Below are 13,595 nucleotides of genomic sequence, written 5' to 3'. Positions count from 1 at the left end.
CGACGCGTACTGATCCAGAGCGACGAGAGGTCGGCCCGGGTCGTCGGAGCGCGCTCGGCGCCCGACCGTTCGACAACGATTTGTCGCAACAGATCATGATGTGTTTGAACGCGCGAGAGTTTCTCTCAACGCCGCGTCACGGAATAGAATGGAGCGCACCACCGTTTGGTCACGCTTAAAACGCCACGCAAACGGGACAGGCGGCCGCCGCTGTCCCGTGAAAAGGTGTTCAACTGCGTTCAGGTCAAGACCTACGCCACTCGCGCGTCGCGAGCGGCGTTCGTCGAGCGTGAACGGGGCGACGTATCAATCACCGCGAGTCTGCGAAGTTTCAAAGATCGATCTCCGAGTCAGTCTGCGATTCTCTCCGGCGTCGCCCCTCGCCGCGCGCGTCCCGAGCGCTCGACCCGCGCGCGTCGTCGCCCCTCGCGCTCGACGTCCCGCCGCCACCCTCGATCGTCCATCCTTCCGTCCCACCCCTCCCGATCGTCTTTCTCCCGCGCGCGCGCGCGCGCAGTCTTCGCCACCGTCCGAGAGGCGCGGTCGACCCGCCGGGTCCCGCGTCGCGTCGATGAAATTCTCCCACGATCCCCCGCGCGCGCGCGCGCTCCAGAGCGCGACGCCCCGAGCGCGCGCGCACGACGTCGATCGCGTCGCGTGCGCACCGCGATGAGAGAGCGTTCGCGCGCCGCGACGGAGCGCGCGAGCGAGCTGTGCGGGGTCGAACGGGGGGCGACGCTTCGGGATGACGATTGCGGCGCGTTTCTTGAGTCATGACTCGTGAATGGAGGGGGTACGGATTCGGAGAATATGACGTGGCACCGTACACGCGGGTGTGGAATGGGGTCACGCGGGCGTCGCGAGCGGAGGCGCGGCGCGACGGGGGCGCGGGAGGCGTGTGATGGACGCGCATGTATTACCCGTATGTATTACCCGTACACGGTGTCGTACACGCTCGCGACGCGAGCCTTGGTGCCGCGGTTGGGGGTGGATCCGCCGGGACGACCGCGGCCGCGGCCGCCGCCGCCGCCGCCGCGCCTGGGACCGGGAGGCGAACCCATCTCGGTGAAATCGCGCCTCGGTAGGGCGAGTTTATTGGGATAGTTGAGACCGATGCGATCGCGAAGCTCGCGAGGGGCCTGGTTGGGGTCGGCGATGTACGCCGCAGGGACCTCGGCCAACTCCTTGACCCACGTTTTGATGTATTCACCCGCGGGATCGTAATCTTTTGTTTGCTTCGCGATGTTGAATCGGTTGATTCGCCCACCCGTCATACCAGCGGCCGCGCACCAGTTCCCCCAGTTTGACGCGGTGTCGTAATCCAGCAAGTGATGCTCAAACCAGTCCGCACCATGCCTCCAGTCGATGCCCGCGTCGAGGGCCAGCCACGAGGCGACATTTTGTCGACCGCGGTTTGACATGAAACCGGTCGCCGCGAGCTCGCGCATGTTGGCGTCAATGAGCGGATAGCCAGTCGTGCCTGTCTTCCATGCTTTCAAAATCTTCTCATCGCGCTTCCAAGACGCTCGTCTGCCCGCCGTGCCATCGAGGTGGAAAATTTTGTTTCCGTGCTTGAGGGCAAAAAACTTGAAGAAGTCGCGCCATATGAGTTCGAATATGACCCAGTACGTGCTCTTATTCTCCACGCGCTCGCTTTCGTATCTGCGAATCTCACTCACGACGTGACGCGGCGAAACGCACCCGAGGGCAAGCCACGGAGCGAGCTTGGTGCTGTAATCCCCACCGAGCATGCCGTTTCTCGTCTCAAAGTACGTCGCCAGGCGGTCAGACTCCCACAAGTAGTACTTGACGCGCGCCAACGCGTTCGACTCACCGCCCTTAAAATCGAGGACCGATCGTTCATCGAGGCAATCTTTGATCCGCTTATCGCAATCCATCGCGATCTCGCTAGAGGCGAACGGTAAATCGCTCGGCTTTGGCATCCACTCGAACCCTTCGACGGATGCCGGAACGTGGCCAAGTTCGTTCGCCGTCGGCGCGGGAATGACGTCTCGCACCTTGCACTTCGACTCGACCTTGTTTCTAAACGGGGTGAACACATCTGGAAGATCGGAGAGTCCCGATGTCACGTCGAAAGGGACGTCATCTATGTGATAAAGTGTCGATCCCCAGTGTCGCTCCATCGTCGCCGAGGCGGCGCCGCCTCGAGCTCGCTCTCTCGTCGCCCGCTCCACGGCCACATCCATTTCAGTCTCTTCGCTCGTGACCTCGGTCTGCGTCAAAATGATCGTACGATCGTTTGCTCCCGTGAGCGTGAGCTCGGCGATGACATCTCGCGATTTCCCACATCGCACCAATAGGTCGCTGCCGAGCGCGCGAAGCGACGTCTTCAAGTCGCCGACGCATTCGAGCGTGAACTTCCCTCGTCCAGCGCCGAATCTCGCGAGACCGCGCTTTGATGGCTTAAAATACGTTTCATCGAACACGTACACCGGCACGACCTCGACGTCGCTCGATTCGCTCGCGAGCGTCGCCGCGCGCGCGACGCACGCGTTGTCCAACAACCTCAAATCATTCCTGAACCAAATCACCACGCGCGTGCGTCCCATCCCACTCGTCGTCTCGGGTTCCAACGTCGAGCTCGCGCTCGCGTGGGTCCAGCGCTTTCCACCTCTCGCGCGCTCGAGAGGCGACAAAGTCGACCCAGTCGCGAAAAGCGTCGACGTCAGCGACCACGTCGAGCACGTCGTCGTCAGAGCGCGGCGCCGCGACGCGCCGGGACGCGCGACGACGCGAACGGCGAGCGAAAGAATCGTCTTCGACCTCTAGATGAAGAATTCTCCGTCGGCTCGATGGGAGAAGAGGCGTCGAGTGCGGCGGCTGCCGCGGATGAGTTTTTCATGGAAAAGCGCGTCTCAAACGAAAACGTTCAGATCACTATCGCTTGCGCTTCTTCTTGAAAAAATTCTTCCTGCGCTCCTTATCGCGCTTATTCTCTTCCGTGGCTCGCTGACGATCGTGCTTGGCGCCAAAGCCACCGACGAACCGCGCGCGCGCGAGGGCGTTTTCGCTCGGCGGCGGACGCTTCTTCGCCTCGCGGACGTCCACGTGTGACGGCTTGAGCACCTCAAACGCGCCGACCTCGCCCGGTCGCGCACCGTCCAGCATCGCCCGCTTCGCCCGCTCCGTCTCCTCGATGTTTTGCATCCGTCGCTCCACCGAGACGTCGACTTCCTCGATGGCGGTGAGCCAGCACTTCGCGCCTCGGTGGTCGCCGTCCGCGCCGTCGTCCGTCATCCCCCCACCCCCCCCATCGACGTTCTCGTTCGCTCCATCCATCTCCCCGCGTCGTCTTCGCAGCTCTTCCTCGACGTACGCCGTCACTCGCGCCTCCTCCGTCGCGCCCGTCCCGCGCGCAGCCGCGCCGCCGTCGCGTCCCGCCGCGGCGCCGTCTCCCACCACCTCCCGCCCCGCCAACACCGTTCCACCCCGCGCGAACGCCCCGGTCGTGCCCAGCATCCGCGTCTCCGTCCTCGACGTCCCCACTCGCCCCTCCCGCGCGTCGTCGTCGTCCAACGTCTTCGATTCCCCCGTCACCAGCGTCTCCGCGCACATGCCTCGTTTCCGTCGCCGCGCCCGTCGCACCGCCTCCGCTCGACGCAGCGCCGCGATCGCATCGTCGTCCGCCTCGTCCTCGTCCTCGCTCGACGGTCGTCGTCGACGCAGCGGCATCGCGCGGGGCGGTGTGGCGTCAGTGTTCGCATCGATGGCGATCGATGCCAATGACCTCGCGTGCGCCCTGTTCGATCTCGACGGCACTCTGTGCGACTCCGACCCGGTGCACTACGACGCCTTCGACGCCCTCGCGCGCGCGCGCGGACGCCCGCGCGAGGGGTTGACGTGGACGTACTTTCGCGAACACATCGCGGGACGGGCCAACGTGGACATCTTCGCGAGGTTGTTTCCCGAGCTCACCGCGAGTGAACGCGCGACGCTGGCGTCGGCGAAGGAGCGGGCGTTCCGGGACGCGCTCGAGACGTCGACGGTGACGCGAACGAGGGGGTTGACGGAACTTTTAGAGGCGTTGGACGCGCGCGGGGTGACGACGTGCGTGGTCACCAACGCGCCGAGGGCGAACGCGGAGGCGATGTTGACCCGCTTGGGGTTGCGAGAGTACTTTGGCGACCGGTTGGTGATCGGCGAGGAGTGTGTGCGGATGAAACCGGATCCGGCGCCGTATGTAGAGGGGATGCGCCGGTGCGGGACGGAGAACGCGCGCGCGTGCGTGGCGTTCGAGGATTCTCCGGCGGGCGCGCGCGCGGCGGTCGCGGCGAAGATTCGCACGGTGGGTATCTTGTCGTCGCAGACGGAGGAGGCGCTCGTGAGCGCGGGATGTGACCTGTGCGTGAAGGATTTCGCCGCGCCGGCGCTCCTCGAGGCGCTCGGTGTAGCCGCGACGGCGAATCGGTGATCGCGCGCGCGTTCAGTCGCCATGGGAACACGATTCTTTGCTAATGTATAGTATAATTCAATCCTTTTCTATCTTGTACATGCTCCTACAGTCTCGATCTCGGCTTCACAGATGTTCCGCCGTCGACGAGCGCGACTCTGAGCGCGTCCAATTCCGTCGCTCCGAGAGTCGCTCGAACTACTTTCTCTAATCGTTTTGCGTCATCGGCTTGGACGCGTTCGCCAGGGTCCGTCGAGCCGCCGCGACGGATGGCGCACCCACCGTCGGGAGTGGCGTGCACGACCACGCGACCTCTCATCGAGGCGACGAAATGGTCGATACCGTCGCCACGAATCGGCTCAACTTCTTCGACGACCCAACCTGTTTGCTTTTCCATCAGCGACGCGAGTCGTTCGGCGATGATTAACGACGCGTCGTCGCCTCGAACGAAGACGATGGTTCGAGGAGCCACGCGTACGTGCACGCGAGAGACGGAAAAATCTCCTCCGGCGCCGACGACGAGAGGCATCCACGACGCGTGATTCGTCCGCGAGCACACTGCGTCGCTCGGTAAAGGCGCTCCGTGCAACATGGGTGCGGACACGATCACGAGCAACGAGTCGTGCGCCAAGACTGAGCTCGTTGCGGCGCACGGCCATCCCTTCGCCTCCGCGCGAGTGATCGAGCACGTGCGCGCGTCGATGTGCGCGCCTTGAACGAGCACCATGACGCGCGCGCCGTCGCGCGTCAAAACCCCAACGGCGCGTTTGAGCGTCGGTGCCGGTCCGAGATGCGCGCGAACCGGTACATCGACTGGGACCTCGTCGCCATCCCGGGATGATTCAGACGCGCGCACGGACAGCATCAGGCGCGCTCGATACGTCTTCATCGCGTGCGCGTACACCGCGCCTCGAATGTGCGTCAATCCAGCGGATTCTCGGCGCGCGCGCTCCAGGGAATCGTCGTCCTCATCGAGCGACGACTTCGTCACCAATCGCCCGTCTTTGAGCAAAAACGTCGGCGGGACGAAGTGGGCGTACCCCTGACGCGCCGCGAATACCAGTCTCGGGATGTTGTCCTCGGGCATTTGCACGTGCGTGAACACGCGCGTCCATCCGCGCTCGGCGATGAGACGTCGCAATCCGTCGTCACCGATGGGAGGACACCCGAACGTCACGCACCGCACCGCGCGCGACGCCTCCGGTCGCTTCAATAAGAATAACACCGTCGCCAGCGCCGCGGTGGCGCCGCCCAAGGAGTGTCCGCACATGACCAACCGCGCGTTTCCTCGCCCCAGCACCTTTACCTCGTACGTCGCCTCCACGGCCACCATCTCCGCCCTCGTTAAGAACCCCCGGTGCGCGCGCGCGTGGACGTCCTCGCGCACGCGCGCCCAGGTCACGTTCGCGTCCGTCGCCGCGTCCCGCGCGTTCCGCGTTCCTCCGAATGCGTACACGTACGTCCTCTCCGCCGTCTCCAGCACCACCGCGCGCGTGGGCGCCCCCGCGCGCGTGCGTTCGACGCGCACGACGCGCTCGAGGCGTCGTCGACGTCCCAGACGACGCCATCGCGACCAACATGTCCGTCCAACCGCCCAATCGCCCAATCGCCCAATCGCCCGGTCGTCCTCGTCGTCGCACGCGCACTCGCACGCCGCGCTCGCGAGGACGACGATCGGGTCGACCCCTCGCGCCCAATCGCGGGCGCGTTCGAGGCGCATCGCGCGCGCGGCGCGCGGTGCGGTGCGTCTTCGCACTTCGCACGCGATGCGTCACGCGTCGACGCGTCGCGACGACCGCGATGCCGCTCTCGACATCGCGCCCGCCCAGGGCGCTCGTCGACGTCGTCATCGAGCGATACCGCGATCGAGGCGACGTGCGACGGGCCCTGGGGCTGGACGACGGCGGCATCGAACGGACGATCGATGCGCGAGAGCGATCGATCGAGTGGTTGGAGCGCGTCATCGAGCGCACGTTCGACGATCGCTTCGACGACGACGAGCGACGGGTGATAGAGCACGCGACGGGCGTGCGCGACGGACGGGGGGTGGGGACGTTCGCGGCGAGCGCGGTGCGGAGCGCGGAACGGGAACTCGGGACGCGGGCGTTGGTGTCGCGTCGGATGTGGGACGTGCTGTGTAACGCCGAGGCGGCGAGACGAGGGAAGACGAGTGAGTGCGCGGAGTTGTTCTGTGCGTTCGCGAGGGGGAGCTACGACGACGAGGCGCTGTTGTTTTTTTTGTTTTGTCGACGGTGGTTGACGCGGGAGTGTCAGGCGATGCGGGCGCGAGGCGAACGCGTGACGCGGGGCGATCGACGGTACGACGCGGGGGCGAAGCTGTGCGCGAGTAATTTCTCGCTCGACTTTAAGCAGTGCTGTGCGGTGATTCGGGCGATATTCTTCGGCAGCGACGGCGAGTCGGCGGCGTCGACGAGTGACGTCTCCTTCTTATACGCCACGGTGAAGGCGATGATTGAGGACGCGTTCAAGACGGACGTCGCGTCAAGTTGGGCCACGGGAAGGAATGAGAATGTTACACCGGATACCAGCGCCTTGACGCCGAAGGACGCGACGTCCGCTCGAGATCCGCCGACGAGGATGGACGCCTACAGACTTCTGAAAATGCTTCTGTCGGTTTTCGTGGACACGACGCCGCCAGAGGACGCGATCTCGTCGCTGAAAGTTCGCGCGAAAACGAAAAAAGGTAAAGCAAGCGCGTCTGTGGACGTACCACCGGAGCCGTCGACGTCGGCCTCGATTCCGACGGCGACGCCGAAGCAGACGACATCGCAGACTCCGAGTGGCGATGCCGACAGAAAAGTCGCGGCGGATATCGCTCGTTACGAGCTCGTCGTTCGCACGGCTCTCACTGAGGCCGTGGGCAAGTACGTCGCCGCGTTATTCCCGAAACAAGTCGATCGATCCGCCGTCGATGAGGCAGAGACCAAGCTCAATGTCATGGCCCAAGACTTGCTCTCTCGGGTCATCGATAACGCCGCCGATCCCTCATCCTCGGCCGAAATCGTGAGCGAAGCTCCGGTGGCGTGCGCGTCGTACGTCCGCGCGAGGGACTCGATAATCGCCGGCGCGGGTACGCCCGGCACTGAGTCTCCCGCCGCCGCTGGAGCGTCCTCCGCGCGAGACGTCGCGCGGGCCATCCTCGCCAGCGACAAGGTCAAGAACGCCATCGAGCCCATGCTCCGCGCGTCGGTATCTTCGCTCAAAACGAATTCGTAAACTACCGCGGACTCGGCGAGATCATGTTCGTAGACAACGTTGTGATCAGAGTCCCGCCCGGCGGCTGACGCGAGCCGTCTGTGTATTATCCATCCGCGCCGCCCAAAACGGTCCGTCCCACAGTCACCGACGCGCTCCGACCCCGCTCGAGCGTTCGCTCGCTCGACGCATTGCCGTGTTCGATCCTCGCCATGGACGACGCCGCGCGCAGACGCGTGGGATCGATCGCTCATCACGTGAACCCGAACAATCAGGACCTCGCGAACGAAGGTTTCTCTCGCTCGACGTACGCGAGCGCGGACGCGTCGACGGTGAGCTCGTACGAGCGCGTGCACGGGAACGTCAGTCGTGACGCGGTGAAATGGACGCGAGCGAGCGTGCGGACGGATGCGAGCGATGGGGCGACGATCGAGCTCAGGGAGGTGATTTACGAGAAATCACCAGAGGGCATCGCGCGGGTAACGATTAATCGACCGGAAAAACGGAACGCGTTCACGCCGAGAACGATCAAGGAGATGCGATGGTGCATGGACGACGCGCGGGACGATGGGTCGGTGGGAGTGATCGTGCTGCGAGGGATGGGAGACTTGGCGTTTTGCAGCGGCGGCGACCAGAGCGCGAGAGGCGAGGGTGGATACGTCGACGCCAAGGCTGGAGGGAGCGAACACACGCCGAGACTGAACGTGTTGGATCTGCAGATGCAGATTCGACGAATGCCGAAGCCCGTGATAGCGAGCGTGGCGGGATACGCCGTTGGTGGTGGACACATTCTGCACATGGTGTGCGACCTGACCATCGCGGCGGATAACGCGGTGTTCGGGCAGACGGGACCAAAGGTAGGGTCCTTCGACGCCGGATATGGGAGCACGCACATGGCACGGCTGATTGGACAAAAGAAGGCGCGGGAGATGTGGTTCTTGGCGCGTTTCTACAACGCGATCGACGCTTTGAAGATGGGATTGGTGAACACCGTAGTGCCGCTCGCCGAGCTCGAGACAGAGACGGCTGTCTGGTGTCGTGAAATTCTGCGAAACTCTCCCACGGCGATCCGTTTGTGCAAAAATGCGCTAAACGCGGCCGAAGATGGGCAAGCTGGCATTCAGGACATGGGTGGAAGCGCCACTCTACTCTTTTACCAGTCAGCGGAAGGGAACGAGGGGAGGCGCGCTTTCTTGGAGGGTCGCAGGCCAGACTTCTCTAAGTTTCAGAGGTTCCCATAGATCGCTCGTAGTACCTAAATTTATAACCACATTCGTTGCGCGTGACAGTCTACTTTTCTTTCTCCGTCTTCTCGAGGCTCTCGTCTTCGGGTTTCCTTTTCTTTGCACGTTGCTCCTCCTGAGCCTTTTTGGTAGCTGCGATGAGCATATCCTTCCGATTCGCCTTCCGCTCCATTCGCTGCGCCTCGCTGTACTCTCGTTTGCGTAACTGTGAGAAATACGTCATTCCAACGCTCTCTGCCGCGCTCAGCGTCACGCTCAGGCCGTCAATGACCGTGCCTTCGCGCATGAACACGGCTGTTTGCGAGCCATCCTCATTCTTTCGAACGCCGGCTCCGTACAAGACCATGCGACGATCGAATTTGATCGTTTGCGCGCACTCTGCCCAGTCCGGACCGTAACCAACCAGGAATAGTTTGGGAACGCCCTTGAACGACGTGAGGTGCACAACGGCGAGCATCTTTTTGTCCTCGATCGCCACCGCCACGTGCGTTCCCTCGGATCGAGTAGCGATGTCGCAAATTTCTCCGTACGCGAGGTCGATGCGCGCGTTTGCATCCGTCTCCTCGCCCGTCACGGCGTCCCACATGCGCACCGTGGCGTCACCGCTACCCGTGATGATGCAATCCTTGAAAGCTCCCCATCCCTTTTTCTTTCGCTCGGGTTGCGTCAGCGGTTGTACGCACGAGATGTACTGTTCGTGACCGTAACAGAACGATTGAATCTCCGGTGCCGAGCCGTTGAACGCAGTGCGATGCTCAACTTTCGGAAGCACGCTAACGCGCGTCTTGTGCTCCCGGTCTCCTGTGATTACGTAGCCGTTTTTCCCGCCATTCATGCACGCGATGTCAGTGATGATTGTCGAGCAGTGTCCTAGCATCAACGTCGGCTCCGCATCGGAGCCGACTTCGCACGCGAACACCTCTCCAAACTTATCGGCGAAAAGCAAGTGCCTGGAATCCGGCGTGAAGCACGCGCTCGAAATTTTCTTTGTGTTGGAAATTGTTCGCACGCACCGCCAACCATCCACGCTCCAGAGCTTCACCAACTTGTCGTCACCAGCGCTGAGGAACCACGCCCCGTCGGGGCTCACCCGAAACGCACGAATGTTCCCGGTGTGCGGTTTATCGTCGTCCGCCAGTTCGATCTCTTCACACGTCCCCATCGGCCTCGCGCGCAGGCGCGCCATGCGCTTGACGATGTTTTCGCTCGAGCTACTCGCGTATCCACCGTACGCATCGTCCGAGTCCGAATCCATCGCCCCGTCGTCCTCCCCATCCACGTTTTCATCCATCTCCTTCCCCTTCTCCTCCTCGATCGACCCTCTGAACCGACAAATCGCAATCTTCGTCCCGTACGCCACGCCCGCGACGGTTTCGTACGTCCCGTCCGAATCCGCGTCCTCCTCGACCTCGCTCTCCGAATCGCTCTCGCTCGCCACGTCCGTCTCCACTGGGCGTTCAAACAGCGCCAACAACGCCCTCGGCGCGATGTTCTCGCTCCCATCGCGCGTCGCCGCGTCTCCACCGCCGTCGCGTCCATCCCCCGCCGCCGCTCGCACGCGTTCAAAGTGTTCCACCGCGCGCGGGTTACGCGCCATCGCGCGCGCGCGAAGCTCACCGCCGAGGAGCGCGTCGAGCGCGCGCGAGATCTCCGCCCGCGTGGCGTCGTCGACGACGACGTCGTCGTCGGCGTCGTCCATCGCGTCGTCGACTCGCGCGTCGTCGTCGCGTGTGTTCCAGATACTTCGAATACATATAATGTACACGCACGTATGACGTACTGGACGACATGTAGACCGATCAATGACCCATCGGTCGGTCGCCCACCCATCGCGCGCGCGCGAGGACGACGCCGCGACGGACGACGACGCCTCGGGCGCGTTCGAGGGGCGACGCGATGTCTGGACTCACCGAGCGACAGCAACTGGCGCGAGCGATGGCGGAGAGCGCGTCGATGGCGCCCGCGGAGGCGGCGAAAAGGGAGAATGGGCCGTTGGGGCGCGAGCGGTTTGAAATTTCAAAGCTGCGCGACGGGAACGGACGCGAGCGACGCGGTGGGAAACGGAGCGCGATGCCGAGGACGCCGGGAAGCGCGATCGCGGCGCCGAAGACGCCGGGAAGCGGACACGCGCTCTACGGTGCGTTCGAGGTGAACTCGACGGGAAGGAAGCTGTCGCGGGTGGAGAAGGAGCTCGCGTCGTTGGCGCCGTGGGCGTGGGACCCGCGCGCTGGGACGCACGCCCCGGGACCGAGCGCGCTGAGGGATTTCAGCGAAGTCGTTGCCGATAAGGTTATCGCGGCGAGCGCGAGCGGCCGAGCGGAGAAGATTCAACCGAAGACTTTCGACCGCACGCTCCTGAGCGCGGGGAAGACGCCCGGCGGACGAGAGGAGACGCCGGCGCCGAGGACGGCTCCGGAGCGAGCGGGAGAGGGTGGCAAGCGAAACAGGGCGTCCATGAAGGCTGAAAACCTCACGCCGGTGGCGTTGGCGAACACTCTGGACCGAGTCGCGGCGGCGAGCGCGAAGAAGCCAAAGCGCGCGAGCGAGAGGACAAAGGCGTTAGCCAAGGCGAACGAACCGCAACGAGTCGAAGACATTACCGAAAAGGAAAACCGCAACCGTCAGATATCGGCGAAAACGAAGACAGAAAAGATCGCGCCGCGCCCGGCGCTCAGAGACAACACGGCTAAAATGACGAACGGGGCATCGGCGAAGGGCGCTACAAAGCCTTCGAAGAAGGAGTTGGCCACACCAACCGTCGCTGAGGAACAAACAGCGAAGCGAAGTCGCGCTTCTCGTAAAGAGACCACGCACGTGCAAACCCCGCAAACGGCCAAGGCATTTCAAACACCCGTTCCTTCAAAGAAGAAGGCTCGTGCCTTTGCCGTCGAGGGATTGAAGACGCCTGCGAAAGAAGCGCGCTCCGCGGCGTCGGCGCTTCGTGAGTCATTCGTATTGGAAATGGCGCTCGCGAGGACGTACGTCAAGGCGATCAAGCGACCGATCATACCGGCGGCAAAGCCGTCTAAGCGCTTGCTCGAAGCTTACCGCGCATTCTCTCGCGCGTGTGCCACGAACAGAGAAATGCGAAGCATCTCGGATGAACCTGTTCGAATAATCACACCCGGCGTCGCCCTGAAGCGGGGCTTGGACATTCTTCGAGCGGAGGATCAGAGCGCGACTGTCGCGTAGTAGCGGGTGGGGACGATTTAATATCTAAATTCACGATTTGCTTGCGCGTGATGCTTTGCTTCTCTATTGCAGACTATCAGCTATATCGACGGCTTGAGGCTTCTCAAAGTATGCACCATCTGTGGTGACAGCAAGCTACGAAAGAATGCTGTACCGAAAACTGCCGCGGATGATGTTCGTGTAGGAATTATTACGCACAGAAACCTGTACGGTTGACGCTTTCGTTATTCGTCACCAGCGAACGAAGAGGCGCTCTTAGAGATGAGCTCTCGCACGCGCGTTAAAACTATTTCGTTTGAGCACGCGCAGTCATCTGCGGTGTACGGATAGCTCACGACGAGCGAGCCGAGAACGAGAAGTTCGACGTCTCCCGGCCCTTGATCGGCTTTACGCTCCGTGAACGGGACCTTGTGCGCACGCAAGCACTGCTTTACGTTCTCGAGTTGCTTCCCGGCGCTCGGCTTCAACATGGACGCAACGCCGGCGTAGTTGCTCTTCGCCCCCCAAGAGTTGGTTCGACTCCCCTGCATCGCTCGCAGTATGTCCTCTTGACTCGTCGCGAGACCGTTTCCGTGCACTTCCATCCAACCATTTTTACCGTTCGAGCTCAGCGCGTCCAGCGCGAGCGCGTTCCCCCCCACAACCTCCACCGCCCTGATGGCGTGTCCCGGCACGACGACGCACGAAGATGATTTCAGATCCATCGACACAACCCGCTCGTCCTCTCGAATGTCCACGCCGTGCTCCTTCGCACCCTCTTCCGCGGCGAGGAAAACGGTGAACGACTCGGGATCGAGCGAATACACCGTACCTTGTCTCGTCGTCCCGTCGCTCAGCGTCACGAGCACCTCCTGTCCCAGGAGCGCCTTCAGGTGCGCTGGATTCAGACTCTTCAACGCCTGCTTTGTGAGTGAAAATCGACGCCACATCAGTCAGTCTCTCTTCGCGCGTCGTGCATCGCCTCGCGTTCTCCTTCATCGCCTCCACGTCCGCGCGCCCGCGCGCGAAAAACACCCGAGAGTCAACCGACCGCCCACGACCGCCCGTCGCTTCGCCCCGTATCCACCCATCGCTCGCTGGGTCTTATCCCTTCCGTCGACGAATCCACCGCGCATCGAGCGCGTCGCCGAGCGACGAGGACGTCTCGAACATTCGCCTTCACGGCATCCCATCCACGCCGCGCTCGAACGATCGACGCGCGCGTCGTCGCGGTCGTCCTCCCGAACGGTCGCGCCGCCCGTTCGCGGCGCCGGCGCAATCTCGTCTCCCCCCCCGAGCCCCGCCATCGCGCGGCGTCGTTCGCGTCACCGCGTCGCCGACGCCGCGGTGAAAATTCCCATCTCTCCCCCCCCGCGATCTCCCGTCGTCCGTCGCGTCGCATCGTCGTCGCACCTCGCTCGCGCCATCCACCCCTTCGCGCGCGTCCGTCATCCTCCCCGCCATCGACGCCGCGTCCTGCGCGCGCGCGCGCTCGTCCGCGTCTAACCCGCGCGCCAACCCCCCCCCGCGCGCGACGCGCATCGCTCGCCCCG

At 63.4% G+C, this 13,595-nt stretch overlaps 9 protein-coding genes across 9 annotated transcripts; 4 read left to right on the top strand and 5 right to left on the bottom strand.

The window, feature by feature from the left end:
• Positions 1 to 929: 929 nt before the first annotated feature.
• OT_ostta01g06470 (Cryptochrome/DNA photolyase, class 1) lies at positions 930 to 2,570 on the bottom strand (the record flags this gene model as incomplete). The annotated part of the gene is made up of 1 exon (XM_003074649.2): positions 930 to 2,570. One exon carries the CDS (start codon positions 2,568 to 2,570, stop codon positions 930 to 932), a length of 1,641 nt encoding a protein of 546 aa, XP_003074697.2.
• Positions 2,571 to 2,898: 328 nt separating this feature from the next.
• Positions 2,899 to 3,693, bottom strand: OT_ostta01g06465 (Hepatocellular carcinoma-associated antigen 59; the record flags this gene model as incomplete). The annotated part of the gene is made up of 1 exon (XM_022985515.1): positions 2,899 to 3,693. One exon carries the CDS (start codon positions 3,691 to 3,693, stop codon positions 2,899 to 2,901), a length of 795 nt encoding a protein of 264 aa, XP_022838383.1.
• Positions 3,694 to 3,727: 34 nt separating this feature from the next.
• Positions 3,728 to 4,432, top strand: OT_ostta01g06460 (HAD hydrolase, subfamily IA; the record flags this gene model as incomplete). The annotated part of the gene is made up of 1 exon (XM_003074648.2): positions 3,728 to 4,432. The coding sequence occupies one exon, from the start codon at positions 3,728 to 3,730 to the stop codon at positions 4,430 to 4,432; it is 705 nt and encodes a 234-aa protein (XP_003074696.2).
• Positions 4,433 to 4,517: 85 nt separating this feature from the next.
• OT_ostta01g06450 (Lipase, class 3) lies at positions 4,518 to 6,131 on the bottom strand (the record flags this gene model as incomplete). Its single annotated transcript, XM_003074647.1, has 1 exon — positions 4,518 to 6,131. One exon carries the CDS (start codon positions 6,129 to 6,131, stop codon positions 4,518 to 4,520), a length of 1,614 nt encoding a protein of 537 aa, XP_003074695.1.
• Positions 6,132 to 6,211: 80 nt separating this feature from the next.
• Positions 6,212 to 7,648, top strand: OT_ostta01g06440 (unnamed product; the record flags this gene model as incomplete). The annotated part of the gene is made up of 1 exon (XM_022985514.1): positions 6,212 to 7,648. One exon carries the CDS (start codon positions 6,212 to 6,214, stop codon positions 7,646 to 7,648), a length of 1,437 nt encoding a protein of 478 aa, XP_022838382.1.
• A 191-nt stretch (positions 7,649 to 7,839) lies between these two features.
• Positions 7,840 to 8,868, top strand: OT_ostta01g06430 (Crotonase superfamily; the record flags this gene model as incomplete). The annotated part of the gene is made up of 1 exon (XM_022985513.1): positions 7,840 to 8,868. The coding sequence occupies one exon, from the start codon at positions 7,840 to 7,842 to the stop codon at positions 8,866 to 8,868; it is 1,029 nt and encodes a 342-aa protein (XP_022838381.1).
• Positions 8,869 to 8,917: 49 nt separating this feature from the next.
• Positions 8,918 to 10,570, bottom strand: OT_ostta01g06420 (WD40 repeat; the record flags this gene model as incomplete). The annotated part of the gene is made up of 1 exon (XM_003074645.2): positions 8,918 to 10,570. One exon carries the CDS (start codon positions 10,568 to 10,570, stop codon positions 8,918 to 8,920), a length of 1,653 nt encoding a protein of 550 aa, XP_003074693.2.
• Positions 10,571 to 10,806: 236 nt separating this feature from the next.
• OT_ostta01g06410 (unnamed product) lies at positions 10,807 to 12,063 on the top strand (the record flags this gene model as incomplete). Its single annotated transcript, XM_003074644.2, has 1 exon — positions 10,807 to 12,063. One exon carries the CDS (start codon positions 10,807 to 10,809, stop codon positions 12,061 to 12,063), a length of 1,257 nt encoding a protein of 418 aa, XP_003074692.2.
• A 224-nt stretch (positions 12,064 to 12,287) lies between these two features.
• On the bottom strand, positions 12,288 to 13,506 carry OT_ostta01g06400 (Gemin6; the record flags this gene model as incomplete). The annotated part of the gene is made up of 2 exons (XM_022985512.1): positions 12,288 to 12,965; positions 13,456 to 13,506. The coding sequence occupies 2 exons, from the start codon at positions 13,504 to 13,506 to the stop codon at positions 12,288 to 12,290; spliced, it is 729 nt and encodes a 242-aa protein (XP_022838380.1).
• Between the last annotated feature and the right edge of the window lie 89 nt (positions 13,507 to 13,595).

This window comes from Ostreococcus tauri (genome assembly GCF_000214015.3).
Source record: "Ostreococcus tauri WGS project CAID00000000 data, contig chromosome 01, whole genome shotgun sequence".
Taxonomy (NCBI): domain Eukaryota; kingdom Viridiplantae; phylum Chlorophyta; class Mamiellophyceae; order Mamiellales; family Bathycoccaceae; genus Ostreococcus; species Ostreococcus tauri.
This window is presented reverse-complemented; position numbering and strand designations above follow the sequence as displayed.